Here is a 24,896-nt window from a genome sequence, read left to right as displayed (position 1 = left end):
ATGCAGCGAGCAATCTGTCTTTGGCTAACCCTCTACATGATTCCAGTGCGCTCTGAAGTTTGAAAGCCACAGTCAACAGCGACAACAGCGTTATGAGCAACAGGCAGTGGGAACACGGAGGATGGAGTGCCCAGTGTATCAGAAAGGCTTCCAGGGGAAGGTATTTGAGCTCGAATGTCCAAGAGTGTGTGGAAGTGTGCTAATGTCGATGCAAAACACTACACGTTCCATATTCCACTTAATTGTACCATTGTTCCAGTTTTATTTTTTCTCTTAATACTAACAGAATTCCTGCAGCTAGCTGTGAAATTCTAAGCCCTTCGAAGTGCCAATCAGAGAAATCCCAGGGAGATAGGAATTAAATGTTCCTTTTCCCTGAGGCTTCTAAAAAGCAAGTATTCTGCACCATGAAACAGACCCTTGCAGATGTTACTTCTAACAAAGGATTCTTGTAAGATATCCAGACTTGAGAGTTCCTAAAAAGGAACTTGTTCCTAAAAAGCCTGGAATTCTAATTGGTTATCTTACATAACACGGGAAAAGAAATCTGTTTCCTACAAGTCAGTTTTGAACACTTTAGTATTCTCTCATAGTCATGGAGGAAAACAATAAAATCTGGCTCCACTGAATTTCTTTGAAAAGTGTGAGTCTAAATCAAATTTAAATTAATACGAAGTAGAGAAGGTGGAGGCAAGAAGAATGACAAGACTACTGTGCACTGGAGAAACTACTTCTACATTTCTTTAGTACAACTCTGGAGAGGAAGGCCAAGGATGATAAATGGCAGACAGGTGGATCACGCAGCAGGCAATTGCAATACATCCTTTTGTGGGTGAGAAGCTACCAAAGAAATGTAATGTGAACCCTGACCAGTGTGGCTCAGTGGGCTGGGTGTCGTCCCACAAAGCCAAAGGTCGCTGGTTCGAGTCCTGGCCAGGGTACCTGACTGCACTGTGGGCCAGTCTCCAGTTGGGGCACATGCCCAGTTGGGACATGATCGATGTTTCTTTCACACATGGATATTTCCCTCCCTCCACCTCTCTTTCTCCCCCCCTTCCTTGCTCTCTAAAAATAAGTTAATACAATCTTTAAAAAATGTAACACAAACAAAAAAGACTAAATGTCCATCTCAGGAAGTCAGTGTGGAAGGCGGGTTGGAATGGCTCCGGAAAGCATTCCGTAACCGGTGCCCTGCTCCAGCACTACGTGGTCTTCCCTTAAAAAAAGGAAAAGTCCAAAATGTATAATCTGAAACTTTATTTTAGAAACATTGTGAAATTTGAATTTTTCAAGAACCTTAACTACCATCTACTTTTCTTCAATATGTACACATTTTGTCCTAAAATTGTAGAACCTAATGCAGTACAAAACAAGAAACATTAATTCCACTAACTCAACCAATCAAATTACCTCATTAAACAATTATGCTACAACCTGGAATCACCCAAAGAAAAAATTCTACTAATTCTCTTTAAAGATATTTATAATGTTTATTTTTCTTTCCAAAAACGAATGCAACTGATTCCACATAATAGTTCTGGCATGCAGCAAATCATCATTTAATATCTAAAGTTTAATCTTATTATGGATGTATACAGTTTACTTTCACTCCTATGAAGTTTCCACAAGAAGCTTGCAGTGATAGTAAAGGTAAATACATATTTAGTTACAGGTACTTCAAATAGCACTACAGTACATCTTTGACAAAATTTGTACAGTTTCCCACTTTCAATATGAAACAGCTTTAAAAGGCATGGGCCAAAAAAAATATCTAATAATCTTACAAGCACAACACTGTTTAGGACTCTCCCTGTTTGGGTGGGAAAGAAATATATAAGATATTTACTTCAAATAAAATTATATTAGTAGCTTAGGAAAATCCCAAAATACATAATTCCAGACATAAAAAGGGGAAAAAAATCCCTTGAGCCTTTATTCTTAGATAATATGAACTTGTTATTACTTGTGTTACTGTAACAGATGTGTTTTTGAAAAGTTTTGCCTAAAGCAAATTCTATAAACTACTTCACTTGCACTGGAGTTACGAATCTCAAGAAAACCTGAAAGAACTTCCTTAAAATATGCTTCTCCTGCATATTTGTACATCACTGGGCATTTTAGCTGTACTGTGTGGTTTCATCTCTGCAAATTAAACCTTTCTCAAAATTTCACTTGTCAAACAGGGAAGCAGATCCCCTCCCTACCACCACACACAGTTAGTTCATACAATATGATGCAAGACTTAAAATTGTTCATTTATCCATTCTTAGTACAGGGCTTATCACTGTATTTAAGTGTGCCAGGGTAAATACCCACCTATTCTTTTCACCTTAGAAAGATCATGGTTTTGTGGGGTTTTCTGCTAGGAAATGTTAAAGATTTTTATAAAAATGGCAAATATGAAGGGCATTTTGTGATAAACCTTTTATAGTTTAAGGTGAAATACTTCCTAAATCATGACAATACTATTTAGAAAAATGACACCCTCAATTCTATTAGCATCTTACTCCTATACAGGAATAATTACCTTACTAGTTAAAATAACAACTTACTAAGGATCAAAAAAAATTCTTTAGAATCAGAATCTTGCAAAAGACAGAGGAATAAAAACTACAACTAGACCTAGTTATTGCATTTTGATCAAACTTAACAGAATAGATTTAGTTAAATCATAAGACCACTCAATTTAGACATTAAAAGAAAGTTCTACTAAAGTGAATTTAAAAATCAACTGCTGTCAATCATTAATAAGCAAATAAGACAAACTACAGTTATTCCTCTGAAAGTATAAGACTGCATATATATCATCAAAAGATTATGGCACTTGGACAATATTCCTGATAAGTAAACATGTAAATGCGCGGAGGCGCATCCAGCCTCTCTCCTACTTTTCAATTATTTTGGGAAAGACAACAGCAGGCTGGGCAAAAACCTGATTCTAATCACCTGTGAATGAGAAGGTGCAGCTACCACAGAATCCTAAGAATAAATAGCTTGGAAAAGACCAGTGAAAATAATGCCGATATTCTCATCCATTTCACTTGTATTGCCTTTATATTTTTTAAACTTACAAGAAAAAAGTTATGCAATGGAATTTGAGCCATCAGTGAACAAAATTGTGCTTTCATGTGAACTGTAAAATAAATGAAATTTTGTAGAGCTATTTGCTGCAGCCAAAAACCAATTTTTGCCTCTTAGTTTTGACTGTCTCTAACAGGAGATGGCATGTCTCAAGGACTAATTCCTTTAAAAAATGAACAAGGCCTAATTTTTTGTACCGCATCATGGATTTTTAACACTTCCAATACAGCCAATGTACGTATTACAATAGAATTCATGCTTACTTTCTGGCATCAAGTCATGTTCTTCCCTCTAAATATTTGGCTGTTCCTAAAACATTGTATTAATTTTCTATGTATCTTACCTATGTTGCAAGACAAGCAACAGCCTATAAAATCATTCAACCTAGAGCAGGCCTTTTGATAAAAATACATTTTGAATGATACAGGCTTTAAGAACAAGATCACCAGAGAGACCGCAACCGTGTTAGTGTGCCTGTCAGTTACATAACCAAATCTAAGACAACTACTTTTTCTTGTGGTTATTCCTTAAAGTGAGTAAGTTGATGTCTCTTCCAGTGAGGAGCCTGTCTGAATGTTTTACCACAAACTGAGCATTCAAATGGCTTCTGCCCTGCATGAATTAGATAGTGTCTTTCCAGTTTAGATGGAGATCTAAAGCTTTTCGAACAAACACTGCACTGGTAAAGAAGGCCATCATTCTTCTCAGTGTGTCCTGGGTAACTACAGCAGCGGCTCTGAGGGCTCTGCTCTGATTCCAGAAGTGCGCCAGAGAGATGGGGCTGCCTGTTCCTGTAGTGGGTACCAAGAATGATATCCTCTGATTCTGCCTTAACTTTTACTTCTGATGTTTGATCCGACTCTGGGGCCTCACATTTTTGAAAACCCAGAGTCTGGCATTGTTGGGAAGTACTATAGTTAACATTATCACCCGGATGAATGAAAAGTTTGCTCAACTTGTCAAACTCTACTTGGCAGAGAGATCTTCTATAAGGAATCTTTTCAGTATGAGTTAATTTATGTCTTTTTAAGTGAGCTGACTGTCTAAAAGATTTCCCACAAACATTACAGCCAAAAGGCCTCTGTCCAGTATGAATTAAATAGTGTCTTTGTAGTTTGGATATGGACGGAAATACTTTCTCACATTTGTCACAAGGGCACATCTTATGTCCAGTAGGCATGTTTTCATTTGGAACTGAAAAACCACACTGAAGCACTTCACAGTTATCAAAGAATTCTTCACCTGATGAAACACTGATAGATATTTCTTTATTATTCACTGAATTATCCATTGTTAACATGTTTTCTGTTGTAAGAATACCCTTCAAGTTTTTTCCCATATTTTGGCTCTGAAAGTGTTTTTGCCAAGAAGACGGCAAAGTCAATGTCTTCTTCTTTTTACTGCCAACTTTTTTGTATGTTCCATGTTTGCCAAGAGAGCCCATAAATTGTCTTTGGGTTTGTTCAGGGCTCTGCTCACCAGAAAGAAAATCACAGTTTTTCAAGAAACCGTTTTTAAATACTTTTTTCTCAGATTGAAAATTATCTAATTTCTTACCCCCAACACGTTTCAGCTTGGCCAAGATTTTTTTAACAATGGTTTTATAGTTGAGGCTTCTTTTGAAACTGCTTGGAATCTTGCCACTTCTGGCAGGAAAACACTTGTGTCCATTGAGAATCTGCTCTGATTCAAAACACTCTTCACACTCTGGACATTGAAAAGGAACGATATAAATAGAGTGGACATCAAGTTGATTACTCTCCTCAGATTCACCTACGTCACCATTTTCAAAACCATCCTGCTTTGTGTTTAATTTATTAGGTAAGGGGCATGATTCTGGGCTCCTCACCTTTAGTGAAAGAGCCTGAAAAGTCTTATTCCTGGTATGGATTTGTTTATGCTTTAGAAGTTTGCTTTGAATCTTAAATCCTTTTTGACAGAAACAACATTGAAAAGGTCTTTCTTCTGAATGTGTGAGTTGGTGGATTTTTAAGTGAGTTGACTGTCGGAAAGATTTACTGCACAGGACACATTTAAAAGGCCTCTGACCAGTGTGAATAAGTGCATGCCTATCAAGTTTCGATTGTGATGGAAACATCTTGCTGCAGATTGTACATGCATGAATATTCTTTCTTTTCTTTGAAGGGCTATAGATAGGATCGGACACAGTACATGGTTGTAATACCCTTCTCTCTTCTGCGGTAAAAGTATGATACATTCCATACACTGGTTTTTCTTGCTTGGCCTCCAGCAATCTTCTGACCTGTTTAACATCATTCTGGTAGGTTTCATTGTGAAGGTGCTGGTGCTTCACAAATGTCTTCAGGTTTTTAAAGTGGCGCTGACAAATACTGCATTTAAAAGGCAGATTATGAGTTAGCTGATGTCTCTCCAGATGCACTAGTTGCCTAAAGGTTTTATGACACACATCACATTCAAACGGCTTCTGACCAGTATGAATGAGGTAATGCCTGGCTAACTTTGATGGAGTTTCAAAGTGCTTGAAGCAAATGTTGCAAATATATGGCCTGTTTCTTGGTAGTCTGTTGGCTACTATACACTGGTCAATCTTTAGCATTTTTAAATTGTTTTCAGCCATCATATTCTTCAGTGGTATATTCTGATAAACTCCATAGTATTCTTAATTTCCACAGATGTCTAAAAATTAAAAATAAAAATTAAATTAAAATTTAATTTAAAAATTAAAAGTTGTTTATTTATATGAAAATAAATAATTTAAATTGTTCTTTGGCTAAAATGTTAATGATAAGAAAGATATCTGGACTTTTCTTGTGCTTAAAAGTGAATATCCATTTTAGATGAATACTTTAGAATCATAAAAATAATTTCACACATATAAATAATGAGTCTTTAAAAGAAATATTCAAAAACCTATATAATTTGAAACTATATTTCTAATTAAGATGCTATATTAACATGAAACTCAACTGAATTTTTTAACATTAAGTAGACCTTTTAATTCCAATTTTTCTAGTTCACTATTAAGTAGATTTATCAATATATAGTTGCTTTTCATTTTTTTTAAAGTTTGGGCTTGCAAGGTACACAGTATAAGAATTAAAATATAATACTAAAAATATGATGTATTTGCATTCAATTATAGCATACTCTAAACATGATTTGAGAATGGAATATTTTATTTATCAAAGTTAGATTTCTTAGCCACATCAATAGCACTATTTACTCTCAATTACTTCTTTGCACCGAAAGACAACATAGACAACTGGGAGAAAATGTCCCAGAAAATCTGGGTTCTAGCCCTAGATTTTCCACCATATAATCTTGGTGGCAAGAAGAAGGAAAAACATATTCCTCATCTGTAAAGTGGAGAAAAATGCCTCCTGATGCCTCTGAGCCTACTGAGAAACTGAAACAATATAAATGTTAAGGTATTATTTAGCTCAACACTAATCAAATTTTAAAACTTTAACCTTCTCTACCTATTATTATTTCTAGGGTTTCTGACTAAGAGTCAAACACACTAACTAAATCTATGGTTCCTTTTATTTTTCCTTTCCATTTTGTTGTTCAATTCCTAAAAGACAAGCAATAGCGTCCACAAACTGGCTAGATATATCTGTCTATGGTTAACTTGGAAGTTGTGTGTGGTTCACTTATTAGGCAATATAATAAAAGGATCATTTTGTTTGCAAAGTTAATACAAAGATAAAACTTCTCCCTCCAATACACCTATGTAGGACACATAAGAAAGGGACTTCCACAACCACCTCCCAACCCATCTTCCCTTATCCTTCTTCTATTACTGCATTCTCCTTGAATAAAGGAGTCAGAGATTTAAAAGAAAACAAAACAAACAACACTGTTCTAGCTCTCTCGTTCTGATTTTGTATCTTCTAGTTGAGATCACAGTTGATGAGTTTATCAGGAACTCGGGGTTCTTCTGTCCACTGATTTAGCGCACCTCCAATATATATACTATTTGCTATTTACTGTCCTCTCCTAGAAGACACCTTAAACACAATTACAAACACAACCACTGTGTGGTTCTCCTCAGCAATCTAAATCAGAGACAAAAATAAAATCACAACGTATTTGTTGAGCAAATATCTTCTACTAGTGGCTTTATCATTTTTTTTCAAACTGCATGTCACTACCCATTAATGGATTATGAAATCAATTTAGTGGAGCATGATCAGCGCTTTTGTTTACTAAAACAGAGTATAAACTATCAGACTGTATGACATATAGCAAAAACAAATACTGTTTTGTGAGACTGCCGTAGGAAGAGGTAAAAATGTTTGTGAAGGCTGTTCCTGACATACTTCTTCATACAACATTGGACAGAGGAACCCACAACAAATCAATCACTTCATTCAAAGTGGCTAAGGATGAGACAGGAGTACTAAGAAAAACAAGTGTCTGGTTTTGTTCAATTGGCCCATATAATCCCAAACTATTTATCAAAAATCTAATTAGAAGGCAAATGAAATACACCACAGAAATTTATGCAAAATAATCTGACTGCAAGCCATGATATTAATTTATAAAATACCCAGATATCCATGTCAGGAACAATCAGCTGTTGGTGCTGTTAATATCCATTTTCATGACACCAAGTTAGAGAAATTACAGGTGAAGAACCTCCATATCTCTATACACATTAACACTGCAACAATTATGAGGCTTAAAATTAAGTCATGAATCCAGTGAAATGCCAAGAACCTGATACTTTATTTAATTCCTGTCAAGCAATCAGGTGTCGATGTGGTCAATTAAGACAATGAGCCAAACTGAAAAAAATAATCAAGCTTTTGTTCACTTACTGTGACAGTGCAGGAAAAAGGCTAAACGGAATGACACCAGGTGAGGGTCAGGTGGACGTAGTGCACACAAATCATCTTACTGCTGAGGAGGCACCCACGAAAGGCTTCGGCCTCTTTGTGGACAGGCCATCCAGGCCAGGGAGGAAGGAGGGGTTACGAGTGGAAAGATCCTGGTTAAAAAGGGAGAAAAGTGCATCAGTCACAGCATTCCCTTCCCAATAAGGTCTTGGTGGAGGCGTCCAGGAAATGTCTCAGTCAAGGTCCTCAAAATTGAGGTACCTGAGACAGGAATGTAGTATAGTATATGCATGGCTAATGGGAGGACAGGAGGAGTCCCTAACTGCAACTCCCTCCAGAAAACTGCAATGCTCTGACCAGGCACAAGTCTGGGGTGTGTTGGGGGTAGGGGAGCTCCCCTGCTCCCCAGCTCCCCTATCCAAGACAGCCAGGAAAAGACTTGCGATTATCTCATGGTTGGGTCTGAAAGATCATAGAAAGGATTTTGGCCTGGGACTGAACTACTCAATTCCTTTTGTATATTTCTCCTTCCCTTTAATAGTGTCTCTGAAATACTTAAAAAAAATATCCCACACTAGAACCACACACAAACGACCATCTCTGATTATAATAGGAATTGACTACAGCTCCTGTGCCAAAGGGGCTATGGTTGATAACCACCACTAGGACTAAGAATGGATACTATTGTCACTGGTCTCCAAACCACGTGGGAAAACACTGGGAGCTCTTTATTGTTAGTGCTATTGGTGGCACGCAGTGATCTCATCTCCTATTTATAAGTGACAGCTCAGGGATCCCCAATGCTTCAAGTGTAGTCCTCTATGCTGGTATACAGGACACATATTAATTTGATAGAGGTCCAAATCCCATTTCAACTGATTCTCTGTAGTCTCAACTGATTCTTTTGGTCAACAATATATATTCTTAAAAACAAAACAACCCAACTGTGTAATTCTTCTACCTTAACTGAAAATAAAAATAAAATAGTAAACCTCAATGGTTTGATCCGAAAACTTCTGTCAACAGCAAGATACAATCATTAGAAGTCTGTAAAAACTGGTCTCAAAAACCTCCAAGGTTGCTTCAAGGCTCAAAACTTGTTGGTTTTCTAGCCTTAACTAACAACATGAAAACTTAGTAGGGATATCACAAAAGTCAATGAAATAGAAACGAAAGACCTGAGAGAAACTTAGACAACTTTCAGTTGGGGAATAATCTCTGGCGACATTCTAGTTTCTCTATCCCCACACCCCCACCCACTCTCTTGGCCTTGAACCCTCACCTCTCCCTCTCAGGGGGAAATGCACTGGAGAACGGATCCTGACCTCTAGTCCTTGCCCTAATCATCCATAACCAATAAGCACCTAGTTGTGTAGCAGAGTCCAGAGACTGCAAAATCCCACAACAGGAAAGGAAGGGCAAGCAAGGGTGAAAATCGCTTTGGCCGCAGCCAGGAAAAACATGCCTTATGTGACACGACCCGTCACAGAAAAGGAAAAGCAGTCTCTCTGGGCCTTCCTCTCAGCGATTCCCACTCTCCGTGAGACGCAGTCAAGACGTGGAACAGTGGGAAAGGAAAAGGAGCTGAGGTCGTGGCGTCCCCGTTCTGGGTCCCTTAGCACCTTGGAGGGATCGAGGTAGGTCCGACCCTTCCCGGGGCTCGCTCCACCTCACACGGGTTCCTGGGTTCCTGGCGTGCTCCTCACGGACCTGCAGCTGGCACTGACCCGGCAGCCGCGCATCTCAGGGCCCAGGAGTCACGAAGGCTACAAGCTCAAGTTCAAAGAAGCAGCGCAGGTCTGCAAGGCCGGCGCGGCGACAGGCTGAGCGCGCAGGCGCAGCACTAGGGAGCGCCCAGGGACGCGGTCCGACTGGAAACACGCTCCCCCGCACCCTAGGGCCTCTCTCGTTTCGCTGCTACCCGTGAGTCTCGTGGGGAAGAGGATGCTCAGAGACTGCTGTGTCCCCAAACAGAACGCCACTTACCGCGCACCTCAATTGCGCGGGGGAAGAGAACTGAGGAGTGAAGAAGTGTGCATTTCCCAATTCAACCCTAAGTCTCGACTAGAGAAATACCGTAGCCCTGACCATTGGACATAAAGCCAGACTGGAAACTGGCGAGCCATCCTTCAAAGCCTATTTGCCTCGTCCCCTCTAACGCAGAAAGCCAGTGATAAACAAAACGCCACGCACTACGAGCTTTCTATGCTAGCACTGAGCTCAGCACATTGTCAGATATGGCGTAGGGGTCAGAGACATGGACTTTGTGGTCAGACATAATGGGGCTCCTCTCCCGGCTCTACCACGTTGGCTTCTTTGAGCCCTATTCATTCAATATACCTATTTGGTAGTCTGCTATGTTCAAATCTCTGTGCGTTTTAGTTTCTTCAGCTTGCTCTGACAGATGAGTGTAAAATGTTCGACATAATGCCCACTGTGTAGTAAGCCTCAAATAGTTATTACCATTTATTAATTACTGTTTGTATTAAATACAATAACTTTATGAAATGATAGGATCCCATTTTAAGTTAAGGAAAATGAGGAGACCCAGACATTAAGGAACTTACTCAACATTTCACATCTGATAAATGATGGAGGTTGGATTTGAACACAGGACGTCTAATACCAGATCTGCACTTTTAATTCACGACTTCTTCCCAAATTATATCAGCATTTAATGTAGTCACAATTAAGGATTTATGTGTAGTATGTTACAGTATAAAGGACCCATGGACAAAGACAAAAGGGGGTAGGATTGAGGATGGGAGTGGGGGTGGGTGGGGCCAGAGAAAGTGGTGATGCAAAAATGGGGACAACTGTGTTTGAACAACATAAAAATAAAATAAAATAAATTGAAAAAAAACCAGTTGTCAATCTTGTTTATCTTTTCAAATACCTAGCTCTTGGGTTCATTGATATTTTGTATCTTTTTAAAGACTTTATTTTGTTTATTTCTGCTCTGATTTTTATTACTACCTTTCTTCTACTAACTTTGGGCTTAGTTTGTTGTGTTTTGTGTGTGTTTCTTTAAGTGTGAAGTTAAATTGTTTATTTGAGCTTCTTCTTGTTTTATGAGATAAGTGTGTAATGCTATGAATTTCCCTCTTAGGATTGCTTTCCCAGTGTCCCACAGATTTTGGATTGATCTTTCCTCATTTTCATTTGCATCAGGTATCTTTTTTTAAAAAAGTTTATCTATTTATTTTTAGAGAGAGGAGAAAGGAGGGAGAAAGAGAGAAAGAGAAACATCAATCTGTGGTTGTATCATGCATTCCCCCTACTGGGGACATGGCTCGCAACCCAGGCATATGCCCTCACTGGGAATCAAATCAGTGAGCCTTTGGTTTACAGGCCATCACTCAATCCACTGAACCACATCAGCCGGGGAAAGGTATCTTTTGATTAAGTCCTTTATCTTGTAGTTGTCCTATTCAATGTTCAATAACATGTTATTTAGCTTCCATGTGTGTATTTAGCTTCTTTGTATTTGTATTTAATAACATGTATTTAGCTTCTTTGTGTGTTTTTCAGTGTTCTTCTTGTGATTGATTTCTAGTTTCATAGTATTGTGGTCAGTGGACATGCTTGATATGATATCAATTGCCTTAAATTTATTGAGACTTGCTTTCTGTCCTAAAATGTGGTATACCCTAGAAAATATTCCATGTGCACTTGAAAAATATGTATATTCTTCTGCTACTGGGTGAAGATATCAAATCCATTTGATGCAGTGTGTCATTTAAAGCCACAGTCTCCTTATTGATTTTCTGTCTGGAAGATCTATCCACTGAAGTCAATGGAATGTTAAAATCCCTCACTATGAGTGAGTGTTTCTCTTGATCTCTCCCTTTATGTCTGCCAAGTTTGCTTCACATATTTAGGTGCTCCTCCATTGAGTGTGTAAATGTGTACTAGGGTTCTATCTTCTTGTTGCCTTATTCCCCTTATCATTTTATAGTGTCCTTCTTTGTCTCTCACTATAGCCTTGGTTTAAGAGTCTATTTTGCCAAATATAAGTACTGCTACCCCTGCTTTTTTTCTTTCCATTTGCATGAAATTTTTTCCCACTCCTTAACTTTTAATCTGTGTTTATATTTTGTTCTGCAATGGGACTCTTGGAGATAGCACATATATGGGTGTTGTTTTCTTATCCCTTGAGCTACCCTCTGTCTTTTGGTTTGAGCATTTAAGCCATTTACATTTAAGATGAATAGTGATAGATATGTATTTAGTGCCATTTTATTTTTAGACTTTTTTCTGCTTTTCCCTCTTTTTCTTTTCTTGCTTCTTAAAGCAAGCCCTTTAACAATTGTTGCAGTATAATTTGATGTTAACAAACTCCTTTAGTTTTTTTGTTGTTGTTGTGTTTTTTTTTTTTTTTTTTTTTACTGAGGACCTCCTTGTTTTTCCTTTGATTTGAAATGATAGCTTTGCTGAGAAAAGCAGTCTTGGTTGTAGGTTCTTGCTTTTCATCACCTTGAGTGTTTCATGCCACTGCCTTCCAGCCTGAAATGTTTGTATTGAAAAATCAGATGACAGTCTAGTTGGCTACCTTGTATGTAACTACCTGCTTTTCTCTTGTGGCTTTTAGGATTCTCTCTTTGCTTTTAAGCCTTGCCATTTGAATTGTAATGAATCTCAGTTAGGCCTCTTAGGGTCCAATTTGTTTGGGACTCTATGAGCTTCCTGGACTTGTGTGTCTTTTTCCTTCACCAGATTAGGCTTTTCCCATCATTATTTCTTCAGATAGGTTCTGGATCCCTTGCTCACTCTCTTCTCCTTCTGTTAGTCCCATGTTGTGGAGGTTGTTATGCTTTATGTTGTCCACAGTATTTTTAAAAATGGTGTGGAAAACTGCATTGAAGTTTTTAAACTCTCCTCATTTTTAAAAATTCTTTTTTCTTTTTGCTGATCTGTCTGGATGTTTTTTTCTACCTGTCTTCCAAATCACTGCTTTGATGATCTGCTTCATCTAACCTACTGTGTTCCTCAGTTCCTTCCAGTGTATTATTTATTTCATATATTGCACTCTTCATTTCTTACTGGTCCTCTTTATAATTTCTATGTCTTTTTTTCATGTTGTTCAGTATCCTTATAATCATTACTCTAAACTCTCTATCTGATAAATTGCTTGCCTCCATTTCATCTAGTTCTTTTTCTAGAGAGTTCTCTTATTCTGTCTTTTGGGATCTGTTTCTTTGTCTTTCCACTTTGGTTTCTTCCTTGGATTTGCTTCTGTATTATGTAGATCTGCAAAGACTCTGGTGTAGGCCTTTGTCAGATGCTGCTTGTGACTGGCCCTGGTCAACCTGTTTGGAGCTGTCAGTGATCCACAGCATGTGGCTCCCTCTGCTGGGGTTGTTTGTGTGCAGAAAGAACCAAGCGGCACACCTAGGCCACCTTTATCAGCACCGGGCTTAGGGGAAGGGCAGCTGATGTCTCTGAGCACCCAGAGACCCATCTTAGTTGTTTAATCACTGGTATAACCTCAAGCTGTACTCGGTAGCTGGACTTAAGCCTCATAGGGTGGGGCAGAGTAATTCCTGTGGATGGAGCTACTGCTTTCTCTCAGGCTGATGCCCCTTGGAGGGCAGTGCTCTGCCTGAGAAAGATGGCTTCTGCAGTATGGGGAATCACTCAGCACAGGGATCCTGGTGGCTCCTCCTTCGGTTCTACCCACAGAGTCTACTCCCAGACTCTCTGAAAGCATCTCTACTCTACTCTTCCTTCCCTTTGTTGGACCCCAGGCTAAGTGCCTGCAAACAAAATTTTTATGTGTTGTCCCTTTAGGAGGCTCTCTGCATTTCCAATCATCTGTCCCTGGCAAACAGAAACCCTGCTGCTTTTCACAGCTTATTGTTATCTGGGTTCTTTTCCTGGCTCTGGTGCTGTAAGCTGGGGAACCCAGCTTGGGGTTGAAACCTCACACTTCTAGAAATAGCCCCCACTGCTGCTGAAATATCCCTCTAGTGCTTCAGCTGCCACCTGTGGGAGCCCAGCCAGCCCTCTTGTGTCTCCTCCTCATTCCCTACCAGTCTCATTGTGATACAGTGGTTTCTTCTGTCTTCCTTGGTTATAAGGCTTCTCTCCAGCTAGTGTATTCAGGATAATTTTTTCTACAACTTGGTTGTAATTCCAGATTGGTCCTAGGAGGAGGCTAGTGTGGCTTCCACTTACTCTTCTATCATCTTGGGTCCTCCACATGCACATTTTTTTTTACTGCAACTTTTGCATCACTTTTAAAGGATCACTGACAATAAAAGTTTTTATTTCTAAAGTTAAAAAGGAAGATGTTGGACCAATAATAAGTAAATCTCTATTTTGGATGTTGTAACATGAAGAAATGACTAATAGAAAATGAGCTGTTCCTTCTCATGTAGGTACCCTGAAGGAGTCATGTTTAGGAATGTTTGAAGCCCCAACTTCCAACAGAAGCACAAATGGAGAGAAAAGCAGTCAAGCTTTAGGTGCTGTGGCTGCTATTCCCACAGTGGGATTCTGTTTGTTCAAATGACCCTTGAAAACTTGCTCTGTTCTACAGATTCTCCTGGGAGCTCAGCTCAGCCAAACCATGCAAACAATTGCATCCATCACCAGCCACATAAATTCTTAGGAGAGAAATGCAGATCATGAGAGACTATTATCTGAGGCAGGAAGGTAACAAGGGGTACATTACCTGCAAAATAAATAGGACTTTGCACTAAGAACATGAATATGGAGAGTAGAACACAGATGGGACATGGGTAAGCTATTTTCCAAGGCCACAGCCAATCTCATAACCTTCCACATTTACCTTGACAGCTGTCCCAGGAGACTTCTGGGAAAAGGGGAGAAACTACCATGAATCAGAATCATCAGGAAGTTTTTATTAGGTGAGACTGGAACAAGAACCTAGTAAAGGGTACAATTTGGATAAGTAGACTATGTGGAGGTGGGACAGGACACCAAAGGGAGAGATGGGAGTGGTGGTTAGGAAAGTCAAGGGATATCACGGCATATGTTTGGGTTAGTACCGTATCTCTGCAACTGGTCAGTGTGTGCCCTTAAAAGCCACTAACCTTTCTGAACCTCTGTTTCACCATCTTTAAAAAGGGGAATATAATCAATCATTCATTTATGTAATGATATGTCATGTATCAAGCACAAGGGATTCACTTCTAAGTGTATAAAGAGGAAAGAGTGAGGCCCCTCACTCCAATGCAGTTTTCCACACAAAACAACAGGCAGACAAAGAAGAACAGTATAATAGAAGAAGACATGTATGGGGTAGGTGTGGTCGTCGGGACTACTTAAATCTGCCTGGGGAGCTTCAGGTGAATGTGGTCTCTGAGCTGAGGCTTTAATGATTCATCTACCTATTCAGCCATTCTACATTTACTTTACTGAGCACTTGCTATGTGCCAATCCCTGTTCTAAGTACTGGAGATAGAGTAGTGGACAAATTAAAGAGTTAAAAATCTCTGTCTTCATAGGGTTTATATGCATAGTTAATATTTTATATATTTATATGCCTACTGAGGGAGATAGACAATAAAGTAAAATATGTCGTATATAGTACATTAAGTATTGATAAGAACTGAGGAGAAAAATAAGCACAGAAGGAGGTTATAAAAATCTGGGGGAGAGGGCTTGTTGGCTTTTTAGTAGATGGCCAGGGCTTACCTTACTGAGAATTTCTGTGATTTTTGAGTTGACACCTAATAGTGCTGAGAGAGCCAGCTCTTCTCATTCATGCTCCACATTTGGAACCCCGACTGCTCACCAGGCTCTCTGCAAGAATCTGGAAAAGGCCTTAAATCCCCAACATTTGTTTTTTCCCTTCGTCTTTCTTCTTTTAATTCAATAAGAATTGGAAATCGTTGAAGAATTTTGGTCACAGGTAAGTCATGTTTAGATTTGCATCTTAGAAAACTCACTCAGACATAATGTAGGTAATGACACGGAGGAGGCAAAATCAGAACAACCACGCTGTCAACTGGGGGGTGGGGGGCTGCCTACTTCTCAAATGATTTGGATGAAAATCCAATTCCATGGCCTGAGACGGTCTTCACGATACCTGTGAGGTCTCTCAGTTCGCTCCTAGTGTGTGTCTATTCTCTTCTGTTGTCCTTGACCTCTAGGCTATCTTCTTTTAGCAATAACGCGTTGAGTATAGAAATGAGTATAGAACTTGGCTTCTTCATCAGTTTCTAGAAAAACATCCATTCACATTAAGGTGTGTGTGTGTGTGTGTTTTAAAAAAATGCTTCTCTGAAGATTTAGGAGTCACTAGGGAAGAAGGCTTCAGCTTAAAGGACATGGGTCCTGGGAGCAGCTAAGCCACTACTGGGTGCATGTAAGGTAATTGCACTCAAAAGAAATCCACACTTTCAGCATCTTTCATGTGCCTTTTGGAACATTTTTAAGGCAGAATATTTAAAACTAAGTTTTAATGCTTGTTAAAGCCTTTTCTGGCCCCCAAGTGATCAGCATAAGAGAGAGGTCACATTTCCTGTTTTTATTCCACCTCTTGTATTTCCTCTTTTCTCTTTTTTCTGCTACTGTGGAGCAACCAATAAAAACAATCCATTTAACCTCTAGCAGATAATTCACTAAAATCGGTACCTCCTCAGGTGTCAATTCCTACCCCTAAGCAATTATTAAAGAAATTTCCCAGCACAAATAACAGTTCTCCCTTTCTAAGAGGATTTTTGATGAATAAAATCCTCTTCTTGCTATCATAAATCTTCTCCAGAAAAATATTTGCAGCCTCTTGTATATTTTGCTACCCAACTTTGGAAGGCAGGATGACAGGGGATGGAGGTAGGGAGTGGGGGGGTGGGATCAGAAAGTAGAACGGAGTACAGCTGTATTTTACTTAAGGCAGTTGGACCATCTCCAACTCATACTCTAGTCCCAGTCTCCTAATGGTTGCTGGACATTTTCTCTAAAGCTCCACTGGGGAGAATGCCTATTGGATTTCTCAGTTTAGTTACATAGCAACATCCTGCCCCACCCACTGACTCCTCACATATTGGTTCACCCTGGGTAGCACTAGGGTCCCAGAGTTATCTAGGTGGTAGGCAGGATTCCCAACAGAAGGCTCTGACTACATTTGTTCAGTGTTAGGTACAGGGCCGACTTCTGGACTCTCACTAAATGGCCTTCTGACTACTATAATCATCTCCGTCAACCAAGGAGGGAGGGTGGAGTGGGGAAATCAAACTTTTTGTCTATGGTGTCAGGAGAACGCGATACTGTGATCTCTCTTCCTTTCTGGATCTTAATTTCTGGCAGACAAGGTAGAGTTCTCCTCACAGGAGCATTCTATCAAGAAAGTACCCATCTTCAGAAGAGCCAGAGCAGACGGAGGCGTTTTCTTCTCAGCCCCGCCCTCCGGTAGCACCGTGGGTTTTTACTCTGTCTCTAGTGGCTGCTAGATTCCAGCAGAACATGCAAGGTATTACTGATCTCTTGTTTAGGGCCTGGCTTCCTGACGGATTCAGTTCAGTAGTCATGGTTCCTGTTTAAGGCCCAGGGCTTTTTTTTTTTTACATTCTCACTTGAGGATATGTTTTTTGATTTTAGAGAGAGAGAGGAAGGAAGAAAGACATCAATGTGAGAGAGAAACATCAATCAGTTGTCTCCCTTCCAGTTGGGGATTGAACCCACAACATTTCGGCTCACAGGACAATGTTCTAACCAAATGAGCCACCCGGCCAGAAGGCCCAGGCACTTTCTGGTGTACTCCCTGACTCAAAATAAGGAAGCCACTCAGCTCTAGTCAGGGGGGTTCGGCAGTTAAATATGTGAATTCAGGCAGCTGAGTTCTACACACTCCACGCAGCTGGACCAGTGCCTTAAATTCTCACCCCGAACAAAGTCTTCTCTCTTCTTTCCCTTGAATAATTTCCTTAACAGCATGGAGTGGAGAGAATAACTCTAGTTTTCACAGGAAATTCTCAGCCTCTCCTATAATGCTTTGCCTTAAATTGTAGGAGGAACTACAGCAACTTGCTCTAACAAGCTGGGTTTTTTCCAAACTGCTTTCCAACTGCAGTGTGGAATGCTTTGTTGCTAAAGCCTCTTAGGTTTTTAACAGAAATGCAAAGGTCACTTCTCCTTCCAGCTATTACACTGTCAAATATCTGATTTATTTACCACATTACCAAGTATTGCTATGCATTCAGGTACCCAAGGGATGTATTTGCAGCTTTTCGATCACATAAATTCCTAATTCTGGATCCTGCAAACTTGTAATTAATTACTGTCCACAATCTGACTGCCACCTCTCTAATATGTCAGGGGAATGTAAAAATCTTCCTTCACGTATTAGCAGAAAATATTAATATTTCTTGTGGTATATGGTGTTCACTAGGGGAATGGGCAGTCCAAAGTTTGAACCTGCGAGGGATCCCATCTCAGTAGTAGAAGAAGCAGGCTTAATAGGGATTTTTTCATCAGCACTATGATGAGTTGCCTTGTGTCCCTGAAACACGTATGTTCCAGTTCTAATCCGAAGTACTGGTGAATGTGACTTTGTTTGGATAGGGTTTTTGTTTCTGTTTTGTCTTTTTTCGGATGTAATTAAGGATTTTTATATGAAATCATCCTGGATTTAAGGTGGACACTAAATCCAATGACTAATATCCTTGTAAGAAGAGGACATAGAGACATGCAGACACACGAAGGAGAAGACCAGGCAAAGACGCTGAGGCTGAGGTGGGAGCCAAGGAATGCCTGGGGCCACTAGAAAGCGAAGCAGGCAGGAGAGATTTCCTCCTTACAGCCTTCAGAGGGAGCACGGCCCTGCCGACCACTTGGTTTGGTCTTTTAGTCTCTAGAATGTGAAGGAATAAATTCCTGCTGTTTCAAATGATGCATGTCCTGATCCTTTGTCACAGCAGCCTTCGGAAAACAGTGTAAGTTCATGTATTCTTACTTATTCCTTCGACAAAACGTTTGTTGAGTACCACCACATGCCAGGCAGAGAAACAAGATAGGCCACGTCTTTGCTCTTAGAGAGGGTACATTCTGAAGATGAGGGTGGTGTGAGAGAGAGAAGATAAGTAAGGTAACTTCCAGTGGAGATAAGGATTTTGGGGCAGGGTGATAGGAGAGAGAATTGAGGCCTGTGAGGACTTCTTTGGATGCAGTAGTCAGGGAAGTCTCTGAGGAGAGGACGTAGGAACTGAAATCTGATGAAAAAGTAAGGGCTAGTGATGTGAAGATAGAACAATGGGAAGAGACTTGCAGGCTAATGTTGCAACTAGTACGAAGGTCCTCAGACAGGACTGACCACATCACGTGTAAGGCCAGTGGCTCAAGGGTGGCACTTGAGGAGGAAGTGGTAGAAAATGAAATGAGCTCAGAGAATGGTGGGATCAGATCCTGTGCAGCCTTGTAAAGCACAGGAAAGAGTTTGGGTTTTATTCTAGATGCAAGTGGAAGCATTTTGGAGGCTTTAAGAAGGAAACTCGTCTGATCCGAATTTTGAAATGATATCTATTGCTTCCATGTTGGCGTATGGAGGATTTGTGTGGTGTCAATTTAGCTAAACCAGAATTATACATCCTGGAATTGTCTTCTCTGCATGGCTCAGGGTTAGCCAGCCTCACAAGAAGAATTTTGTACTCTATTTAGAAGGCAAAAAGGAAACAGTATTCTATTGTTTTTGTGCTGGGAAGGCTGAAGCAGGGTAGAAAAGCACCATTGCAGTGTATTCACATTATTGTGATCTCTCCTGGCTCCCTTTGTGGTCCTGGGGCAACATCCAGCCCGCAGCCCTTTCAAGCTCTGCCAAATTTTCTTCTTGAGCTTTTCTAAATCCTGGGCCAAGAGCGTATTTAGCTCCATGACTAAGGGCATCAGCCTGTTCTGTGTGGCACATACTTTCATCAAAGTCGTAGGCTCAGAGGTGGTGAGAGACTGACAATGATTCTAACTCATCCTTATAAATTCAGGTTTATCTTCACAGATTCCAGCTGATCCTTGAATCCCCCTCTTCACAGTCACCACCCCTTCCAAGTGCCTGCCCCAGGCTCCTGCTCCAGACACAACGTTTAATCAGCTCCCAAGCTGTGTAAGGTCAAAGCTCTATAATAAATTCACACACATACAGGGTCGGGCAGAAGTAACGCCTGCCTGCGTGTGGTTGGTAGGGTAATAATATGAGTGTAATAATTTATAGTTATAATTTGAATGTTTCACCTAAAATGTCATATGGTGTGCTTGAGTGTGATATTGTTATGTTACTAAATTACATGTTTATGATTGTGTAATAAAAGATTTTATAATAAGAAAGGGGTGTTTTTTGTGCTGGACCCTGTATATATATATATATATACACATATACATATATACATATACATATATATGAATTTATATATTATATATAAATACATATGAATACATATGAATATATAAATACATATGAATACATATAAATACAAATTCATACATACATATGAATTTATATATTATATATCTATATAAAGATTTATATAGTTCTATAAATGTTTATTTTAATATATTTATATGAATATATAAATGTTATACATTTAAATGTATTTTATATTTGAAATATGCAATATTTTAATGTTTAAATATTTATTATATGTGAAATATGTATATTTTACATATTATATACTTGTCACTTATGCATGTGTTCACATACACACAAGGTCTATCTGAAAAAAGTCCAGACATTGTTAATGTGAGAACGTTTGCACGACACTGACGTAACTAGGCAGCCAAGGAGAGAGGGCTGGAATGCACATGAGAACAGTGATGTCTTCACAGTACTAGTCAGCGGGGGCGGTACACACTATTGAGTGAGCATGTGTACTGTGTGGCCATCAAATTCAAAATGATGGAGCAAGTAGAGCAATGGATTTGCATCGAATTTTGCATTGGACTTGAACATTCCTCTGTGGTAACTATTTGAATGATTCAGAAGGCCGCAGTTATGGGCAACTAGTGATAGACAGTTTCATCATGTTACAATGTGTCTGCTCATACATCACATCTCATGCGGTTTTTTTGTGTGTGAAACATCAAATCACCCAGGTGATACAGCCCAGATTTGGTGTCCTGCAATGTCTGGCTTTTCCCCAAACTAAAATCACCTTTGAAAAGGCAGAGATTTCCGACCATTCATGAGATTCAGGAAAACATGGCAGGACACCTGATGGTGATTGGGAAAACTGTGCGAGGTCCCAAGGTGCCTACTTTGAAGGGGACTGAGGCACCATCATCCTATGTACAATGTTGCTTGTATATTCTTCAATAAATGTCTCTATTTTTCATATTACGTGGCTGGGTACCTTCTGGACAGACCTTATATATATCTCCATCCTTCTGGACAGACTATCTGGATATGTGTATCCATTCTTACGGTTCTGCTTCTTTGATTGAACACAATTGAAGCAGCAGGCAGAAGTGAAAGCAGATACATATGTTAGGAAGCCATTACCATTTAATCTGGAGCCAGAGATTCAGAGATGCCATGAAAATGGAAAAACTGTACCAATTTATGAAATGTTTTGGAGGTTGTATTAGTTGGGGCTCTCCAGAGAAACAGCAGCAATAGGATGTAGATATATAGAAAGAAAACAAGAGATTTATTATAAGGAGTTGGCTCACATAATTATGGAGGCTGAGGAGTCCCAAGATCTGCATTTGGAAAGTTGCAGACACTAGAGAGCCAATGGTGTAGTTCCAGTCTGAAAGCCCACAGGCCCAAGACTCAAGAATTGGAGATGCTTCGGTTTGAGTCCAAAGACAGGAAAAGACTCATGCCTCATCTCAAATAGTCAGGCAGGAGGAGTTCCATTTTACTCTTGGGAGGGTTAGCTTTTTTGCTTAATTAACAACATTAACTGATTAGATGAGGCCCACCCACTTTAGGGAGAACAATCGACTTTACTCAGTCTACTGACTTAAATGTTAATCTCATCCAGAAACCACCTCACAAACACACCCAGAATAATGTTTGACCAAATAGCTGGGCCCCAGTCAAGTTGACACATAAAATGAACTACCACAGAGGTAGAATTTACACAAGTATATTGGATGCAGGTTTGGCTTTGGGTGCAGCTTCATCAGTTTTCACACGTAGAAGGATCCCGCCATTGGTTTAATGCTCTGTTGTTGCTTCTTGGTAAATTTTAAACAAGGGGCCTGTGTTTTCACCTTCACTCCGCCTCACAAATTATGCAGCTGGTCCTGCTTTGATATGAGGAGTGAGGGGAAAAGAGGCATAAGGATTGCACTCAGGTTTTTGGCTTAAACCACTGGAGGATGGCAGTTCATTTGAAGGTGCAATTTGGGAGAGAAATAAAGAATTTTGATATGAACATCATTTAGAGGTGCGTCTCAGACATCGTGGTGAAATATTTGTGGATTACCTCCCAGCATTCGTTTCCCTCTTCCTGATTCCTCGGTAGATCCTGTTTCCCAAACTTGTGGTTACGGTTCGATTGGCTCTAGCTACGTCCTGCCAGGCCAGGCTCTGCCCTATAGGGGCAAAGTAATCAACTAAGCTGGGCAGGGCAGTGTTCTCTGTAATTCCCTTTAACACGGATTAAAGAGAGGCAAAGGCTGCAGAAATGGAGCCTAAAGGTTTACCAATCCCAGGCCATGTATATTTGTGGGGGAAATTTCTCATTTACCCCAATACCTGTCCTTCCCATTTTCTTGTGTATGAGACCTTCCATTGTTTGAGCTGGGCATATCGCCTCCTGGGATAGAGACCACATTTCCCAACACTTTTTGCAGCTGAGAAGAGCCATGTGATTATATTCTGTTTAATGAACTATAGGAGGACATAGTATGTGCAATTTGCTGGACATGTCCTTAAAGAAGGAGGGCATACCATTCCTCCTCCTTCCCTTCAGGGTGTCTGATATTTTAGTGCATTGACAGAATCCCAGTAGTTAGCAACAGCAAAAAAAAAAAATCCTGGTCCTTTGACATCATGGAGCCATGACAATTTTGGACTACCAACTCCTTATCTTTTAGAAGACAGCTAAATATTCTCTTATTTAAGACCAGACTATTATTGACTGCTATTTTGGATTTCCGCCACGTGCAACCAGTGGTAATCCTAAAGGATGCAATAGCATATTAACTCTTTTTCTCTCAAAGTCACCTAAATGATTATCTGCTTGCTACAAACAAGGGTCTGATTAGGACACTTTTTCTTTCTTACTTGGGCTTGGATAATTTAGTCTACACACACACCAGAAACCCTCTTTCCAACCCACATTTTGCTTTGTCTTTTAAGTCCTAAAAGAAATATAGGCACTCTACTAGGGTTCATTATTAGAATCTACTTTCTCTAGGGAAGCAAAAGTTATCCACATTTTCCTGACACCAGCTCACATTTCATAAACCTACCGTAAAATTAACCCAAATCATTAAACAACACAGAAAAATTATTTTTAAATTACACAATAAAAACTGTTTTCTAAGAGACTGAAACAGAGTGAATTTACATGTAATCTCAGATAAGGTGACCAAATATCCCAAATTGACTAAGACAGCCCCAACTCCCAGTGGCTGGCTGCTCTGGTTTCTGTCTTAGCACACCTCCTGCGGTTCAGGCCAGATGTTGCCCAGCTTCGGGACAGGAATTCCTGCCCCTACTCAGGAGAGCAAGTCACTGAAAACAGGGAGAAGCAACACAAAGGTGTGAATGGCAAAGAACTAGCTCAGCTGTGGCTACAATTTTAGTGAACATTTTGGTTCTTTGTTTGACAACGTTTGGAAGCATTTGTCAACAAATATTGTCTAGTTTGGTGTCTTCCACACTGTGCATGGCATAACCCATTTCTAGGGTATGATCAGTATTTTTAAAGAGTGGTGTCGGCTACAACGAGCTAGAAAATGCCAGCAGACATTGGGTAAAAATACTAAGGAAGGGTATTTTTCAAAAACTTCTGTTTATGTTTTGTTTGTGAGTCTTTGGTACAAGATGATCAAAGAAATCTAGAAAGCACCGTATTTTAGTCATTTGTGAATACACTCGCCCGTTGTTGTTTTTTAAATGATACAGTAATATTTAAGTAATTTTAAACCTTTCATCCAGCAGATATTTGACCTACGTAACTTTCACAGTACTCGTGAGCTCACTGCCGCCCTGGGCGGGGCTTTCCTTTCCAGCCTCACTCTCATTCACCTTCCCCAAGGCTGTTCCACCAATTTACAGGACTGTTGGGTGGGAGGTTTTACAGGGGATTGGAGTTTAACCTTGACATTCTCTGGACAGATGGTGTTTAAAGAGTAAACTGAAGTCAACCAATAGGACAAGGAGACAAGGGCATTCCAGATGGAAGGAGTAGTGTGTGTTAAATAGAAGAAAAAATGGCCAAGCGTATGGGTTCACAATCTCATAGCTGTGTTTCTGAAATCCAAAACGTTCTAAAAGCCGAAAGCTATTTCTTTACCCATTGGGCAGGTCACCTGGCTCAATCTGAAATCACTGGTGGGCTGCATTGGTCAGGGACCCCTCAAGGAACAGAAGGCATTCTCAAATTGGGACCCTTGGAAGAGGATTTGGTAAAGAGACCACCTACAAAGGTGCAGGTGGAGAGCTGGCAGAAGAGATAGAAATGTGATGGTGGAGTAGCCCTGGAGAGCATGACCCGATACTAGTAACAGCAGAGCTGTTACGATGCTTAGAGACGAGGAGACCAGAGGAGGAAGTGGTTCTTGGAAGCCAGAAGGACAGAGCCATGAGAAGACGACTGCCTAAAAAGCAACTGCCTGCAGAGGAGATACCTCAGGCCTCCTGGATAGTGTGCTGGGCTCCCCGTTGGCCTTACTTTATCAGAAGCCTGGGGCAACGCACTGGGGAGCTGGAGCCCAGATAGGTCAGCTTGCCAGGCACAGAGCAGGTGGAGGGGGTGAGGGTAACGGATCAGGAGGGGCCAAAGGAAGTGGCTCCAGGGCAAAGCCAGACCTGGACTGACTGAGGCTGTTTGCAACGTTATCACACTTACCGTGAATATT

The 24,896-nt window shown here is 40.1% G+C and overlaps 1 protein-coding gene across 3 annotated transcripts; it reads right to left on the bottom strand.

Annotated features, from left to right (window-relative positions):
• Positions 1–1,476: 1,476 nt before the first annotated feature.
• ZNF770 (zinc finger protein 770) lies at positions 1,477–9,728 on the bottom strand. 3 transcript variants are annotated; one of them, XM_037056123.1, is made up of 3 exons: positions 9,527–9,728; positions 7,887–8,056; positions 1,477–5,739 (listed from the first exon to the last, which is right to left on the bottom strand). In XM_037056123.1, the coding sequence occupies exon 3, from the start codon at positions 5,681–5,683 to the stop codon at positions 3,602–3,604; it is 2,082 nt and encodes a 693-aa protein (XP_036912018.1). In that variant the 5' UTR covers positions 5,684–5,739; positions 7,887–8,056; positions 9,527–9,728; the 3' UTR covers positions 1,477–3,601. The 3 variants fall into 3 exon arrangements, with proteins under 3 accessions (XP_036912018.1, XP_036912019.1, XP_036912020.1); XM_037056124.1 differs by having other exon boundaries at positions 9,615–9,728; XM_037056125.1 differs by lacking the exon at positions 7,887–8,056.
• Positions 9,729–24,896: the final 15,168 nt, after the last annotated feature.

The sequence above is a fragment of the Sturnira hondurensis genome, unplaced genomic scaffold (assembly GCF_014824575.4).
Source record: "Sturnira hondurensis isolate 20B ecotype Veracruz unplaced genomic scaffold, ASM1482457v3 Scaffold0008782, whole genome shotgun sequence".
In the NCBI taxonomy this organism is placed as follows: Eukaryota; Metazoa; Chordata; class Mammalia; order Chiroptera; family Phyllostomidae; genus Sturnira; species Sturnira hondurensis.
This window is presented reverse-complemented; position numbering and strand designations above follow the sequence as displayed.